The sequence below is a fragment of the Schistocerca cancellata genome, chromosome 5 (genome assembly GCF_023864275.1).
Source record: "Schistocerca cancellata isolate TAMUIC-IGC-003103 chromosome 5, iqSchCanc2.1, whole genome shotgun sequence".
NCBI lineage: Eukaryota > Metazoa > Arthropoda > Insecta > Orthoptera > Acrididae > Schistocerca > Schistocerca cancellata.
In genome coordinates this window covers 298739864-298757996 of record NC_064630.1, presented here as the reverse complement: position 1 = coordinate 298757996, position 18133 = coordinate 298739864, and the positions used below count along the sequence as shown (strand labels likewise).

Genomic DNA, 18133 nt, shown 5'->3' with positions numbered 1-18133 from the left:
TGCTGATCATTTGCATATCTAAACATGTAGCCACTTAAACATTTGTTGCATGTTATAGTTTTACTGGCCAGTGGTATATTAGGTTACTGGTGTATATAAATAAAATGTTGTTTGTCTTTGATGTTGATATATTTATAACCTCAAAGATAGATAATATATCAAATATTTTTCCAGCTTTCTGTAGTATTATGTGTTTAACAGATGTGACTCTTCAGTTTCTTAAGATGTAGATAACAAGAAATTACTGTACAGTGTATAGCCAGATCTCTGTATCCTACAAGCATAATATTTTGTCAGTAAATCACATCAGTGCATCTGATAATGAAAACATGTATGTTTGCCAAAATATTGTGCTTCTGAGACAGTGAGATCTTGCGATACTGCAATGCCTGTATTATTCAGATTATGATGCAAAGTTCCTTTGGACTTGCATGCACATCCAAAGGAACAGGTACTGCGGTGACTACAGGTCATAGACACATGATTGATGATGTATGGAAGTTTGGTTTTGTCCATGAGTCATTCATGGATAGCCAAATGGTAAAGCACCATTCACAATAAGTGGGAAATCTGGGTTTGTGTCCCAATCTGGCACAAATTTTCATTGTTGTCATTCCATTCTACAGCTGATGGTTGTCATTATTCACAATTGTTAATACATTTAATGTAGTAAGATCTTGGTTTGTACAGCTTTTAATTTATTTCCATGCTCTTTGGTGTACTTAAATATTACATACACAGATAGTTTGGAGTATAATGTTAAAATGTCCACTGTTATTCATAAATTTTCAGGTCAGGCAGAAAATCAGTATCCACAGTAATAGTGGCAGATAAGCCCTATGAATCAGTGGCAGTCTGGATAATTATACTTGCAATCATTGGCGGCATTCTACTGCTGTGTTTGTTAGTATTTGGCATGAAAAAGGTAATATGGCTTTTGGTAAATTTTATGGACTACCTAATATTACAGAAAACAGTTGAGAATATTGCAATAATATTTTGATAAAGTACAATTTCAATATGATAGTATGAGGGTCATCCAGAAATTAAGTTTCCCTTGTTTCATTGTATGTATTTAGCTAGAAATGTAGCACATGCACAACAGAGCTATGATGTACCAATCACATGATTGCCAAACTAGTCTTGGCAGTGGCTGAAAATGGTAGCTGGTAGTCTTTCTTCCACCAGCTGTCTAGTTTGAACTGTAGTAACTTTTATTAATGCACAAAATGTAGTACCAATTGAAGTTAATCATTATCAGTGTCTGGTGTAAGGGTGAAGATCATGGAAAAACAGATGGTGCATGACTGGGGTAGGTAATTTTACAAAGATGGTCAGAGTGTCCACATTGAAAAGAATGGTAGTTGACCATCCCTCTTCAATGAGTACCTTATGGAACTGGTGCAGCAGAGCAGCATTGAGAACTGTCACAGAATGACTATGGAGCTCAGCAGCCATTTCCTGCAGATATTGTGATCCTTGTTGCATGAAATTGCCATGAAGCACCTGCTGTACAGTAGAGTGTGTACCATGCATGCATACTTAAATCCCTGACACCCAAAGACAAAATTGATTGCTTTTGAGAAGCACTGACATTTCAGCAGCAGTAACCTGGTGTAAGCTATGAGTTCCTTGCCAGGATTGTCATGGGTGAAGATATATTGGTTGCTCATTTTACTCCAGAAACCAATCAGCAGTCAGTGCATTAGCTTCATAGTTGATCTCCAGATGGACTGTGTCAGGGCAGAAAGTGATGTGCACTGCATTCTGGGATGGGAATGGCATTCTGCTGATTTACTTCCTGCGAAGAGGTGAAGCAGTGAAAGCAGATCATTACACTGAAACACTGCAGAAACTAAGATGGGCTATTCAAAACAAGAGCTGTTGTATGTTCAGTGAACATGTGCTGATCCATTACAATGCTTGCCCAAATACAGCTCAATGCACAACAGCTGTTTGGTAGGAGTTTCACTGGGAGCTGTGTGATCATCTGCTGTACTGTTGTGACCATGTTCCCAGTGATTTCCATCTATTCTTGCACTCCAAGAAATGTCTGCCTCCAATTACCATTTTCACAATAACCAAGATCTGAATACAACTCTAAAGCACTGGTTCCATTCCCAGGCAGCATACTTCTATAACACAGTAATACAAAATTTAATCTCACAGCATGACAAGTGCCTCAATTCTGGTGGTAATTATGTCACAAAATAGCCCAACTATTGCTATGAGAAACCTAATTTCTGGACAACTCTTTTTACAGATTTTAAGAGATGATGCAGAAAAAGCATACACTGACTAAGATATTATATTATACTTCATAAATGACTCAGATTTTAATTTTTTGTGAAACTCTATGCTTCACGCAACATTGAACACCTGTTACATGTTGTTGCGTATGTCACCTAACGCTCATTTCCCGGGGGCTGTAATTTTTTTTTTTAAATTAAATATTGGTTTTGAAGTTCAAATTAACAAGGAAACTATTAATATGGTGCCAAGAATAGATCACAAGTACTCTCTTAACATGTCTCTATGAAAAGTGTCTGTATTTGAAAAGAATTGACAATCTGAATATCTAAAGTAACATGATACAAAATGTGCCTGAAATGGTCCTGCTATGGCAAAAGCAGAAAAATAAATATGTAGTTTACAAGTATATTAACTACATGTTGTGATTTTTTGCAAGATGTAGTAATAGAAAACTTTTATTATTGTGGAAAATGTGCAATAAAGGACATTACCTGTTTTAAATAGAATTGAAAGTGTGAGAATGCTAATTGTTAGCAGGAAATATTGGTATGTGTGAATTGTGATGGTCATTATGGCTAAAAACTCTAAAGGAGTGAGTGCTTAAGTAAGGTCATCACACTTTTAATATACGAGATCTTATACCTGAAACATGTTAGTGACAACATAAAGAATGACATCCAGGGATCATTATAAAAGAACTTACATGATGGTAATAAAAAATCAGTAAATTGGAATAATTATCAATATGTGCAATGCATGCTTTTAAGGACCAAAACTGTAATTTACATTGATAACACTATCAACACTAGTCCTAAATTTTGCTATAGACTGCCACTGTGAGGTAAATGCAAATTCCATTCCATGTATAAAGATAAAACCAAGAAAGATTAGGTCTTATTGTCCTGATGACAGCGAGTTTACAACAAATACAGCACAAGCATTACATTTGCTTGAGTGCTTTAGGGAAACCACAGAAAACTTAAATCTGAGTTGTCGGGCATGGTAAGTACTGCACTATCTTTACCAAGTACAAAGATAAAGAAAGGGATGATAATCTATATCTATATATAAAAGGCTTGTGTGTAGGTACTGACACTCTTTTCTCCATGATCACCCACTTCGACCAACTCATGGTTTTGCTGGTAGATAGCCCTAGGTCTCACGCTGTTTGTATGGGAGGTTGGTCATATTGTGTGGCAGTGGATGAGTGTGGTAAGCAAAAATCCATGAAATATGAAGCAATAAACACTCTTAGGAAAAACTGTGTACTCTGTGACTTACAGACTTAATCATACATGTAAAAATATGTTTGTTGTTTCATTCGTCCAACATAATATGATGCTTGTGTGGTTTTGCCAGTCAGACTTTAATAACAATGTGCTATGTCAAACAGATCAGTTTTTAATCTCTCAGCACATTTTTGTGAATCCCAATTTACCAATGACTAACTGAGACACAAAGAAAAAATCAGATAGATTCAAAGATAAAAATACTCATAACTTACAAATGAATAATTGAACAGTACACTACACTGACTTAGGAAAAACATTTCACTTATTCTTCATTAGTGTAATTGTTTTACACTCCAGTCAACAAGACTTCAGGCTGAATACATGTCTGGAGATGCCTGGGACAGCAGCATGTCTTGCCCACCACGTACACCTACTGCCACTTGCTGCAACCAAACTATCTTACTAACAAGATAACTGCATTCATAATTTCTTTGATGAGGTATATGTCTGTATGCATCTCATATCTACAATGGTACTCATGCCTCCTCCCATGCCATATATTCTGACCTGACCAAAGCTGGAATTCTCAGCTAGTAATAATACATTGAAAATGAAACATGTAATTAAAGAATAAAATAAAAATTCTGTATATCCTGTCAACGGCATTACACTTCTATCTTCTAATTAGTTAGTTTCATGTTCCATAGACATTTGCACAGTAAATCATAATGATATGGAACAAGTTATTTTACATACAAATAACAACTATAAAACAGCTACTTAAAAAAAAAGTAATCTACAGATGTGAGTTAATAATACCTGCCCACCACATTTTACATATTACAATAGAAAGAGTTGTCAAGGAGAAATTTTTTAGTTTGTTTTCAAATTTTACTTTGCTATATGCCAGACAAAGTAAAATTTGCTATATGTCAGACAAACCCCCCCCCCCCAAAAAGAACTATGGACCTTGCCGTTGGTGGGGAGGCTTGCGTACCTCAGTGATACAGATATCCGTACTAAGGTGCAACCACAATGGAGGGATATCTGTTGAGAGGCCAGACAAACATGTGGTTCCTGAAGAGGGGCAGCAGCCTTTTCAGTAGTTGCAGGGGCAACAGTCTGGGTGATTGACTGATCTGGCCTTGTAACACTAACCGAAACGGCCTTGCTGTGCTGGTACTGCAAACGGCTGAAAGCAAGGGGAAACTACAGCCATAATTTTTCCTGAGGGCATGCAGCTTTACTTTATGGTTAAATGATGATGGCGTCCTCTTGGGTAAAATATTCCAGAGGTAAAATAGTCCCCCAATTTGGGTCTCCAGGTGGGCACTATTCAGAAGGACGTTGTTATCAGGAAAAAGAAAACTGATGTTCTACTGATCAGAGCGTGGAATGTCAGATCCCTTAATCGAGCAGGTAGGTTAGAAAATTTAAAAAACAAAATGGATAGGTTAAAGTTAGATATAGTAGGAATTAGTGAAGTTCGGTGGCAGGAGGAACAAGACATTTGGTCAGGCAAATACAGGGTTATAAATACAAAATCAAATAGGGGTAATGCAGGAGTCGGTTTAATAATGAATAAAAAAAAGGAGTGCAGGTAAGGTACTACAAACAGCATAGTGAATGCCTTATTGTGGCCAAGATAGACATGAAGCCCATGCCTACTACAGTAGTACAAGTTTATATATCAACTAGCTCTGCAGATGATGAAGAAATGTATGAGGAAATAAAAGACATTATTGAGATAGTGATGGGAGATGAAAATTTAATAGTCATGGGTGACTGGAATTCGGTAGTAGGAAAAGGGAGAGAAAGATCTGTAGTAGGTGAATATGGATTGGTGCTAAGAAATGAGAGAGGAAGCCGCTTGGTAGAATTTTGCACAGAGCACAACTTAATCATAGCTAACACTTGGTTCAAGAATCACAAAAGAAGGTTGTACACATGGAAGAAGCCTGGAGACTCTGACAGGTTTCAGATAGATTATACAATGGTAAGACAGAGATTTAGGAACCAGGTTTTAAATTGTAAGACATTTCCAGGGGCAGATGTATACTCTGACCACAATCTATTGGTTATGAACTGTAGATTAAAACTGAAGAAACTGCAAAAAGGTGGCAATTTAAGGAGATGGGACCTGGATAAACTGAAAGATCCAGAGGTTGTACAGAGTTTCAGGGAGAGCATAAGGGAACAGTTGACAGGAATGGGGGAAAGAAATACAGTAGGAGAAGAATGGGTAGCTTTGAGAGATGAAGCACTGAAGGCAACAGAGGATCAAGTAGGTAAAAAGACGAGGGCTAGTAAAAATCCTTGGGTAATAGAAGAAATATTGAATTTAATTTATGAAAGGAGAAAATATAAAAATCCAGTACATGAAGCAAGCAAAAAGGAATACAAACGTCTCAAAAATGAGATCGGCAGGAAGTGCAAAATGGCTAAGCAGGGATGGCTAGAGGACAAATGCAAGGATGTAGAGGTTTATCTCACTAGTGGTAAGATAGATACTGCCTACAGGAAAATTAAAGAGACCTTTGGAGAAAAGAGAACCACTTGTATGAACATCAAGAGCTCAGATGGAAACCCAGTTCTAAGCAAAGAAGGGAAAGCAGAAAGGTGGAAGGAGTATATAGAGGGTCTATACAAGGGCGATGTACTTGAGGACAATATTATGGAAATGGAAGAGGATGTAGATGAAGATGAAATGGGAGATACGATACTGCGTGAAGAGTTTGACAGAGCACTGAAAGACCAGAGTCGAAACAAGGCCTCAGGAGTAGACAAAATTACCGAACTACCTGTTTAATAAGTCACAGATGCAAAATACTAACGTGAATTCTTTACAGATGAGTGGAAAAACTGGTAGAAGCCGACCTCAGGGAGGATCAGTTTGGATTCCGTAGAAATATTGGAACACATGAGGCAATACTGACCCTACAACTTATCTTAGAAACTAGATTAAGGAAAAGCAAACATATGTTTCTAGCATTTGTAGACTTAGAGTAAGCTTTTGACAATGTTGACTGGAATACTCTCTTTCAAATTCTGAAGGTGGCAGGGGTAAAATACAGGGAGCAAAGGGCTATTTACAACTTGTACAGAAACCAGATGGCAGTTATAAGATTCGATGGACATGAAAGGGAAGCAGTGGTTGGGAAGGGAGTGAGACAGGGTTGCAGCCTCTCCCCAATGTTATTCAATCTGTATATTGAGCAAGCAGTGAAGGAAACAAAAGAAAAATTCAAAGTAGATATTAAAATCCATGGGGAAGATATAAAAACTTTGAGGTTCACCGATGACATTGTAATTCTGTCAGAGACAGCAAAGGACTTAGAAGAGCAGTTCAACGGAATGGATAGTGTCTTGAAAGGAGGATATAAGATGAACATCAACAAAAGCAAAACGAGGATAATGGAATGTAGTCAAATTAAGTCGGGTGATGCTGAGGGGATTAAATTAGGAAATGAGATACTTAAAGTAGTAAAGGAGTTTTTCTGTTTGGAGAGCAAAATAACTGATGATGGTCGAAGTAGAGAGGATATAAAATGTAGACTGGCAATGGCAAGGAAAGTGTTTCTGAAGAAGAGAAATTTGTTAACATCGAGTATAGATTTAAATGTCAGGAAGTCGTTTCTGAAAGTATTTGTATGGAGTATAGCCATGTATGGAAGTGAAATGTGGATGATATATGGTTTGGACAAGAAGAGAATAGAAGCTTTTGAAATGTGGTATTACAGAAGAATGCTGAAGATTAGATGGGTAGATAATATAACTAATGAGGTAGTACTGAATAGGATTTGGTAGAAGAGAATTTTGTGGCACAACTTGACTAGAAGAAGGGATCGGTTGTTAGGACATGTTCCGAGGTATCAAGGGATCACCAATTTAGTATTGGAGGGCAGTGTAGAGGGAGACCAAGTGATCAATACACTAGACAGATTCAGAAGGATGTAGGTTGCAGTAGGTGATGGGAGATGAAGAAGCTTGCACAGGATAGAGTAGAGCTGCATCAAACCATTCTCAGCACTGAAGACCACAACAACAACATATGTCAGACATTTTATATCCTTTGGTAGTTTATAAAAAATTATTTATTGTAGCATTGTGCACTACTTCTTGTGTTAAAGATGGTCTTAATGAGGAGTAATTGTTAAAGATGGTCTTAACGAGGTGTAATGAATGTCACTTTTGCTTCTGGTATTGTGATTATGTACATCATTGTTCCTTTTGCAATGCCGTGGAGTATGTGCAACAAACTTTGTGAGGGAGTAAATATACTGTGTAGGAATAATCTGAATGCCCAACTCTTTAAACAGGTGTCTACAATATGAAGATGATGGATATGCAATCCATTGAAACGTTGCAACTAGAAGACAATGCCACTCAGCTGATAACCTGTGAAGATTTCATAATATGCAAAATACCTCAGTTTCCTGATTTATCTCTCCCCAAGACTTGCAATGATTATAACTTCAAATGTGGCTGAACTAAGTTGTTTTAGGAGTTCCAAAATGTGTTTTTTCCACTTTAAATTCTTATCAGTGCCAACATCTAAGACTTTTCAAGTTTCCACTGTATTTATTAATTCCTCACTGAGTGTTACACTAGACAGACAATTGTTTACAAATATGAGGAACAATAGTAGACCTAAGATTGAGCCTTGAACAACTCTATACATGATTTCTCCCTACTCAGAATAGTGTCCCTGGACTAAATATAATATACCAAGTGACCCAAAGAAAAGGTAAAGCACTGTCAAATATGAACAGGATAGAGACTGCCATGTGAGTTATTGTTTCTGGTCATAGTAATGGAGACATTATAACTGAAATTATTAGCAAAAACTCCTGTATAAAGACATTTATCTTTGTTATGACTGACCCCCTGCCAGCTTAAATTAAAAGATAATGAAATTTGAAAAAGTAACAATCCTAAATTAAAATCATTAACAGCAAATTCAAGTGACATTTATAGAAATTCACTACGGGTGGTTGTGACAGTGCAAAAATAATGTATAGGAAACTCAAAACATATGAATGTAATAATCAGAAACAGTCTTCAACTTTTTGACACTTATTACCAATTTCTTGTGTTTGTAGCACAATTTGCAACACAAATGAGTGAAGCAAAAAAAAAAAAAATAAATGTTTATACACACATTTATGCATGACAGCATCAACATACAACTGACAAATCATAGTGTGACCTCCAAAAGCTATCCAGAGAAGGAAATAGTGTCCAAAACTTTCTGTATGGGAAAACTGTCAATACCACAATTGACAACAGGAAGCAGACAAGAAACATGAGCAACAAATTAAATCATACCAGTGCCAGCAAAAGCAGATGATGGACCAGGTCTAAGAGTAATACAAGGGAAAGAACATATGGTGTTTTTGTCCTCTTCTGAGCCAAAAGCATTAGGCAGTAAGCAGAGAGTACCGGAAATAGATGAAATGCAATACGGTAGCACCAAGAGTTGACAGAGCTGGTTCAATAACAGCAGACATTTGTGATAAAACAAGAATTTCTGCAGAATCATCTGTGGAAGAAGATGTAGAATTTCCAACATTATGTACTAAACCAAGAGCACCAGTGATGACACAAGAGACAACCCCATCAATTGCAACTGCATCACCGATACCAGTAACAGTTGAAACATTAACAGCAGCAATAATAACTGCAATAGCTTGATCATCACCACCAATAAAGGCAGAGAAGATATGTTCAGTAAAACTAGAGAAGTCTTTTCTGTGCTTGGCAGAAATTATTTTTAATTAGAAGGCAGGAAACACAGGAGAAGCTCATGAGATAGGCAGTAAGAGAGTTTTAACAGCACTCGCCCTTAAGACAGCTCTATCAGAACAAAGCAAGGGAATACAAACAACCATAGGCAGGCATGGGAGCAGGAACAAGGAAGAAGAAAAGAAAAGCAATGCTGATGGTGACCAAATTCAAACTAAAGACATATGGTGTTGCAAATATTAAAAATAACTACTAAGTGGAAAATGAAACTAATCTAAGAATTTATCAGTATACTACACAATCCTTGTGTAATAAGTTTTATGAAATTAACATTCTACTAAAAGCTGATATGAAGAATATCAAAGTGACGTGTTCCTCAGAACACTGAGTTGACACAGAAACAACTCAATAAGTTACACTAGCAAACACCATTTATCCTAGTACTGAAATAAGAGCAAATATGATGAGTTAGCAATTTGTACAAGAAATAATATAAACTGTTTGAAAATAGCTATGCACCAACTGCATTTCCATGACTATGTGTGGGCCTATATTCAAGGAGAACTTTACTATGATATATAAACAAAACAATAACTAAAATAAAATCAGTTGCTTCAAAAATGTAAAATATGTGTAGGCCTATATTCAAGGAGAACTTTACTCAAAACAATTACTAAAATAAAAGCAGTTGCTTCAAAAATGCAAATCTATGACATCAAAATTGGCTGCTGGGTAGACTCCAGTACTATGTTGCCCCACTCATTGCATTGTAATGTGCTTGGGTTATTTTTGATATCTTTGATGCTTAAGCCTGTCCACTCTTCAATGGCAGGCCTCCCCCAGGACACTCAGTGTGAGAGGAGAGTTCCTGTGACAGTGTACTAAAATCTCAATCTGGTTTATGTCTGCAGACCAGTCTACTCTTTTTTTTCTGTTCCATGTAAGAAAATGTTCAGCAGGTGAATGTGGATTGTTTGTTTATTATCTAGAAAGATGAATCTGTCACCAAAACGTTGGTGGTAAGGACGGACAACTGGCTCAAGGCTCAAATCCACATACTCTCTATTGCAATAGGAGGCATCCAAGACCCAATGTTACCAGTCTAAAACATGACTGACTCACCTCCCTGTGAAGACTACTGGACTGCCTTCCTGAGATCTGTATGAGTACCTGACCACTCTCCTGTTCTGATCAGCAGGTTTCAATCAAATCAGGCATTAGTTGGTAGAGAGAATCTAACCCTATGGACCCAGGTTCAATCCAGGTGTCATTTTGTCTACCTTCTTTACAAACCACAGTGTTGCACTGTCTGTACTGTGGTTTGTAATGAATATGTGGCACCAAACTGATCATGTGTATCTGTTTATGCTGTGCCTGGTTAACACTGCCCTCACAGTTGACTGCGTGCAGTTCTATTGCAATTTTTCTTAATGCCTCTGAAACCCATAATTTATGAGTGGCATTAACCATTTTATTGACCACAGATAATCACTGTAAGTTAGATTTTCATTTTGTTATATTCCATGATAGCAGTGAAATCATGAAGTGATTGATCTGTGTTGTATGGCATTTCATCAGGCTACTACTCATACTCATAAACTGTCTTGCTGTAAAGTGTCAAATTGATACCCATTTAACCTCAAAGTTATTCTTTGAGGCATGGATATGCAATTAAGACTGTGAACACAAAATTTTTAGTTGTTGAGGGTGGGCACTACGTGAAAGTGCTATATATCTGTATATCAAAATGTCTATAAGACAATAATGCAAAATATTCTAGAGTATATCCTCTTGTGTACATATAAAAGTAAGTGTGACAGATTCCAAGACATACTTCTAGGCACAAAATATGTAGCTACAACCCTTTCAAATGAGTAGTGGAGAAGCTCATTGAATTTAAGTCAGAAAGAAGATAACATTATTATCATGAAACTATCTTCTTCTTCCTCCTTGCTTTGTCCCATGTTTATGGGTTGGCATTGTTGTATGGGTTGAAGCAATGTTTGGGACAATGGGTGGTCGGATGTCCTTCCAAATGCCGCCAGCCCCTTCCCTGTACCATGTCTGTCTGTGTTTGGTGTGAATAACACATTCAAGTATTAGAACATGTTTGAAGTGTTTGTGTAGCATATATCTGAGGCTGGACATGGGCACCAGCCCAGTATTTATTTAATTGGATATGGACAACTACCTAAAAACCACATCCAGGCTTGCTGGAACACCATTCGGCATTTCTAATCCACTGGGCTTATTTGATAGAAGGCCAGTGCTCCTCTTTGAATTGTAGAAGCACAGTTGTAAAGCACTTGGCTATCTGGCCGGGTCATGTTTTCATATCATAAATAATGTTGGGTTAAAAGCTTAAAGAGATATATGCAAGGATATTTCATTTATTTGCTGCAGGTGTCACAGCTATGATATTGCTACATTTTTGTGACTGAAAAGAAGGCATTTCATTAATTAATTTTTAGCTTTTGTACTACACTATTAATAAATTATGCTACAGCAGAATTATGAAATCATTTCCTAGTTAGGCCAAAGTTTTAGTCTCCAGGAAAACATCAAAGATGAGTTAGAAAGTCCTGGTTGGAATAGAAATATTTTACACTCATGCTCATAAATTAAGTTTAATGCTGATACATGGTGAAACAATGCTCTGGTGGGTGGTTTGTGGGTTTAAATCACCTTGGGGTATGACGATGCGGTGCATTTGACCTGCGGTTGTTGCATGGTGGCGCTGGCAGCAGTCCACATGTGCGGAGCTGTGTTGGTGCATGTCAGAGTACGGTGCAGTGAGTAAGTGTGCAGATGTTTTCAGACATGCTAACGGTGACTGTACATTGAAAATGGTTCGAAGAACATATATTGATGACATTATGAGGGGTAGAATACTAGGGCGACTGGAGGCTGGTCAAACACAGCAGGTCATAGCACGGGCTCTCCGTGTGCCACAATGTGTGATCTCAAGATTATGGCAGTGATTCCAGCAGACAGGAAACATGTCCAGGCACTACAGTATGGGATGTTCATGGTGTACAACACCACAAGAAGACCGATATCTCAGCATCAGTGCCCGCAGACTGCCACGGAGTTCTGTAGGTAGCCTTACTTGGGAGCTTACTGCAGCCACTGGAACAGTTGTCTCCAGACACACAGTCTACAGATGACTGAACAGACATGGTTTGTTTGCCCAGAGACCTGCAAGGTGCATTCCACTGACCCCTGGTCACAGGAGAGCCCGTAAGGCCTGGTGTTAATAACACAGTACATGGTCATTGGAACAGTGGTCCCAGGTTATATTCAGGGACGAGTCCAGATACAGTCTGAACAGTGATTCTTGCCGGGTTTTCATCTGGCATGAACCAGGAACCAGATACCAACCCCTTACTGTACTTGAAAGGAACCTATTTGGAGGTCGTGATTTGATGGTGTTGGGTAGGATTATGATTGGTGCACATACACCACTGCATGTCTTTGACAGAGGAACTGTAACAGGTCAGGTGTATCAGGACATCATTTTGCACGAGTATGTCCACCTTTTCAGGGGTGCAGTGGTTCCCACCTTCCTCCTGATGGATGATAATGCATGGCCCCACCAACCTGCCATCATGTAGGAGTACCATGAAACAGAAGATATGAGGTGAATGGAGTGGTCTGCTGTTCTCCAGACCTAAACCCCATCAAGCACATCTGGGATGATCTCGGTCGATGTATCGCTGCACGTCTTCAAACCCCTAGGACACTTCAGGAGCTCCAACAGGCACTGGTGCAAGAATGGGAGGCTATACCCCAGCAGCTGCTCGACCACCTGATCCAGAGTATACCAACCCGTTGTGTGTATGGTGATCATATCCCATATTGATGTTGGGGTAAATGCACAGAAAACAATGACATTTTGTAGCACATGTGTTTTGGTATGGTTTTCTCAACTTATTACCAATACCATGAACTTACAGATCTGAGTAATGTGTGTTCCCTATGTGCCTACATTAGTAGCGCCAGTTCTGTGTAGTGCGACGTTGTGTGGCACCACATTCTGCAATTATCCTTAATTTATGAGTATGAGTGTAGTTTCATCACTGAGTAGTTGGTAAGTGCATACTTAAGAATTGCATAGAATAGTGTGTACAACTTGTACTTTTGATCTTACAAACCAGGTGGATGGGAAATGGTATTACAACATGCTCTGTGATCCTGTGGTCCTCTTGGCATCAATCTATGCTACTCCTGATCCCATACCAACCTCCAAAATTTACTGCATGCAGGTGTACTATCTCTCTCTTTTTCTGTCTGTGCAAGGATACATAATAATTTATACTGGAAAACATACCAAGTAATAATGAAATTTGTTTCAGCTGTGATCAACTCAAACTGTTATTTCCTTGTTTTTTTTTCCTTATACAATGAATATTTTCTACAGGCTGGATTCTTTAGAAGAAGAAAGAAGGAACTGCTGCTTCAAGGATCTCTGCAGAAGGAAGCAGTAGGTGAAACTGCAAATGAATAGAAAGTATTTAAGGACATCTATGGGCAACTAAGACATTTCTGTACCACAAGATTTTATAATAGCAAAACTTAATAATTGTATATTTAAACACACTGTTCATTGTATTATTTTAAGGAATTATTGGTATATCTTTCTGTTCACTGTGACAGTACAAATCTCAGTTTAAAATTTTTTCAGTGTGTGTCACAGATACACAGAAACAAAATCCATAGCTGAATATTTCTTTATAAAGAAATCAGCATTTTCTGTTATTTAAACTACAAATATGAGTAAATGCAGCTAAAGTCTGATCAAAATTACTTAAGGATCAACAGTCTGGCATGAATACATGGAGATGTGGAAATGAGTCGCTGCATCTTGCATGGAACATACGTATGCTTGCATTTCATTAAACTTGCTCAGACACATAAGCAATTCACTTTACAAAGACTGTACTGGCATCAGTGTATTCTGCAAGAGCAGTATTATCTTTCTATTTTAGTCTTCTTGTGGCAACAAATTTTTAAGATGATATACAAAAAGTTTATGAAAATTTATTTCCTGATGATGTTACTGAATTTTTTATATGTAAAAAACCTTTTGTTATTGACTTTAGGTGAAAAAACCATTCAAAAGAAATCATATGAAATACATTATATTTTCATTTGCTTGAAATTGGAACTCTTTCAGAGATCTCTAACATGAAATAATTTGAGACATATGATGCATGATGGTGCACTCACTTAATGGTCACCTTTCTGGTTTCATTGCAAGAAACGGATTGCTTGGTTTATAATGAACCTGCTATTTTGTTTTCTGATCAACCTTCTACTTATCTGAAACAATAAAAAAGTTCTGCCTGTCAGTCAAGCCAAAGGAACTTAATGGTTTGAAAAACAAGAACAATAATGATAACAAAATACTCCACCTCATTATTGCAAAAATTATGAGGCAAACAATTAATAGGTTTTCATTGTGTGATTACAACTGTTACTCAGAAGAACTTTATTCAGATTTAGTTTTTGATAATGTTTTTTTTATTAATGTTCAAAGTTTATGGAAATGTAATTTTGCTATTTGATTTGGTTCCGTGTCAGTTCTGTTGGGTCTAAAAGGCAGTGCCACATTGACATCCTAATGACTTTTTGCCTGTATGGTATTCTCAGAGTGTGAATGTCATGTATGGGAAACTATGGTTTTTGGAGAGATATTAGATCAATAAGCTCCATTATTTAAAATTTGATACTAATTTTGACATTTTGGTACTGGGGACAGTCATCTCCTCTTTCTGAACTGAAATGGTAGACATATTGTCAGCACAATAGATTTTTTTGGGAACATTAGCAACAACAGTTGGTGATAGTGTAGGCATGTAACACATAAACCATTCCTCTCAACTGACATGGTATGCCAATCCTCTGGCCAAGAGAGTGACATAAAACATTTTCATGAAATAACGTATGATGAATTTCCTTCTGATATTGTTCAGCATCACTCAATACACAACTAATAACAGTAATAACTGATAAAATAATAACTCTTCAAGTTCAACAATTTGAAACAAATGAAATCTCAGACCCCAACTTACAATACCACTGAATATCAATCTGCCTAAATCTGCAGCAAAGTGCAAGCGGAAAATGTCATGATGGGGCAGTTAAGGTCTAGCAATAGCTGGTGGTTGTTCTGGCTACAGGTCCATTGGGATGGCTGAAGGTGTACCATGTCTTCCTTGTGAGCCTCATCTCTCTCCTTACTTCACAGCTGTCAGTCCTGAAGCAATTTTGAGCAGAATATTATCAAATGATTTGTTCTTGAAGAAGGTAGAAAACGTTGTTGTAACCTCCCATGATTAATACCAGAAAGAGAAAACTGGTCGGAAATGTTCAGAGAAACAGCATGTTAAATACAGTGAATTGATGAAAAAACATACATCTGTAACAAAAAAGTCACAAATGATTGTAAGTTTGTCATGGTAATTAGGTGATAAGTGATTATTCAGGTGGAGGGGGCAACTAACTATATATACCATAAAATATATTTGACCTACATGTAGTAAATTTTATTTTAGTATCTCATCTCAAATGACACAATTTGTAGCACATTTGTATTACATATAATCAACATAGAGTTATAAAATATCAAATAGTAAAAAATATATATTTAAATATGTACAATCTCTAATAACTGAGATACATAAGTTTGAAAGGAACCTACTTCCATAAATGGAAAATATTTCTATAGCTGTATTGGTAATGTAAATTGTGTGAGTTCATATTCCTGAAGATTCTTTTCCAACTAACATTTGATCAGGATGCTTACCCTAGCACAGTGACAAAACGAATAAGGACTACTTAATAGCTCCAGAATATATGAAACTGACAAATACTTTTATATTGTTGATTCATTTAAGAATAAAATCTTTCCTAGTATTAAAATTCAGTTGCTGTTGATTGTTCCTGTGTGCACATCTTTAGGAGGTGTAGTGTGTTTGCTTTAAATGTCTAAATGCCACATTATGTGATCTTGTTAATAGTAGCTAGTGCAGTGTATTACTCCTGTAAAAGGCAGTATGTAACAACAATGATATGATTGTGACTGATGTAATAACCATGAGAATTAACAATCAGCAATCATGATGAAGCCTCTAAATGCTGATTACTAGGTAACTCTTGTTTGTAAAACGTGTATAGGATTCACACATGTGCTATTCAATTCAAGCTCTTCAGGGAGATGATTTAGCTATAATCTATCATGGTATATTCTAATTGTAAGTAGCTGACTTAACAAATTATGCCATATAAGCATTATTTATCCCACCGACACCCTGGGACAATTTCTCATTGTAGTTTTCAGATGTAATGGAAGGGGCATGTTTTTGCATAAATAGGGACGATTTATGACTTTAAAAGGTCTTATTAAAATTAATTTTAGAATTACAGCACAATCACAGTAGCATATCACATGGTGTCAATTAACTGTTCATCATCTTCAGACTGTCAATAGATAAAAAGAGAGACAAAGAATTTTAAAGAATCTATAAAATCTATTAAATAAAATTAATTGTAATTAGATTTTTCTAGTGTGAAATTATGATCCCATTGTTATGAAAATGTAAATGTATATGTGACAGAGGCCACAAAGGATTTGTTAAAAACATCATTAACCTTAAAAATGCACCAGCATATTGTACTGATTTTAAATTATTATTTCTGGATACTGTATTTACCCAATTATAAGATAAGGTTTTTTTCTCTAATTCATCATTCAAAAAATACAAGTTTGTCTTGTATTCACAGATTAAACTATTGCTGCTGAAGGTAACATTTTTATGTCGTTTAATAGAGTATATAGGGGCATCTTTCATTTACAGATGAAGCTCCAAATACTGAGGTCACATAGGGATTTATTTTGAAGAATTTGTAAGTTCAAATGGTATTCATGTTTGAACAGGTTCAAGATTTAGCTGTATGCCAAAGTGCTCAATACAGTGTCGAAGTTGCTCACACAGTCACATGACATATGGCTCAAGCACCACTAGTGCAAGGGATATGCAAGAAACAATTAACTAACAACAACAATAATCTATTGCTCTGTGTAGAATTTGATAAAACACAGGAGGAAATAGCAGTACATTCTAGCTATCATGTTACAGACTGTTGTTATATTTGAACAAGTTTGCAATAAGACTTCTCAAACATGTTTGGATACAGTAAACAAACATTAATGCTAATTTTTAAATAAAGGTAGCATTCAAAAGCAGAAATGTTGTCCTTCTAAAAACATTACTTGACTCTGAACCCAGATCAATATTTTATTGATTTTGAGAGAGTGTAATGATTTACTAAGTGGGTTGCAAATTAGAAATTTGCCCACTGTTCACATATTAGAATACCAGGTAAAAGATTGCCAGCTTTTAATCAGTTCTAGAACAAAATGGTGACATTCAGATGAAACAAGAAGGAAAATCAATCCAAAGTGAAATTACTAACAAAGAAAATCATTCACATTAAACTGACTAACCATTGTAAGAATCAATTACAGCATCAAAACCCATTGTGGAGACAATACTAATAGAAGTCAGTAAATCATAGGATGAGAAAAAGTGCAAGAATCTGACTGAATTGTGAATGTGCTCTTGTGTATTAGTTGCTGTTAGAAAATATTGCAGTTTGTGTTTCACTGTTGCTCAAGCATAGTACTATGGAGGTTTAGAGGGGGAACATCAGTACCAACTTGGGCATGAACTGGTTGGGTGTGGGGAGGGGTATACTGCAGGCAACCAAACATAGGAATGTATACTGCATACTTCAGCTTTTTGAGAACATCTACCATGCTTACATTGCAGCTTTCCTGAATCCATTTGTACTCAGGATTGAACTGCCTTTAAAATGGGACAAATATAAAACAACAGTAT

At 36.7% G+C, this 18133-nt stretch overlaps 1 protein-coding gene across 1 annotated transcript in view; it reads left to right on the top strand.

Moving 5' to 3' along the window:
- Positions 1–17456, top strand: part of LOC126188085 (integrin alpha-4-like) — a 521321-nt gene extending 503865 nt beyond the window's left edge. Inside the window, exons 22-23 of the mRNA XM_049929540.1 lie at positions 793–925; positions 13651–17456. Of these exons, the coding sequence (XP_049785497.1) occupies positions 793–925; positions 13651–13737 (220 nt within the window). The 3' untranslated portion in view covers positions 13738–17456. The remainder of the gene's footprint in view (positions 1–792; positions 926–13650) is intronic.
- Positions 17457–18133: the final 677 nt, after the last annotated feature.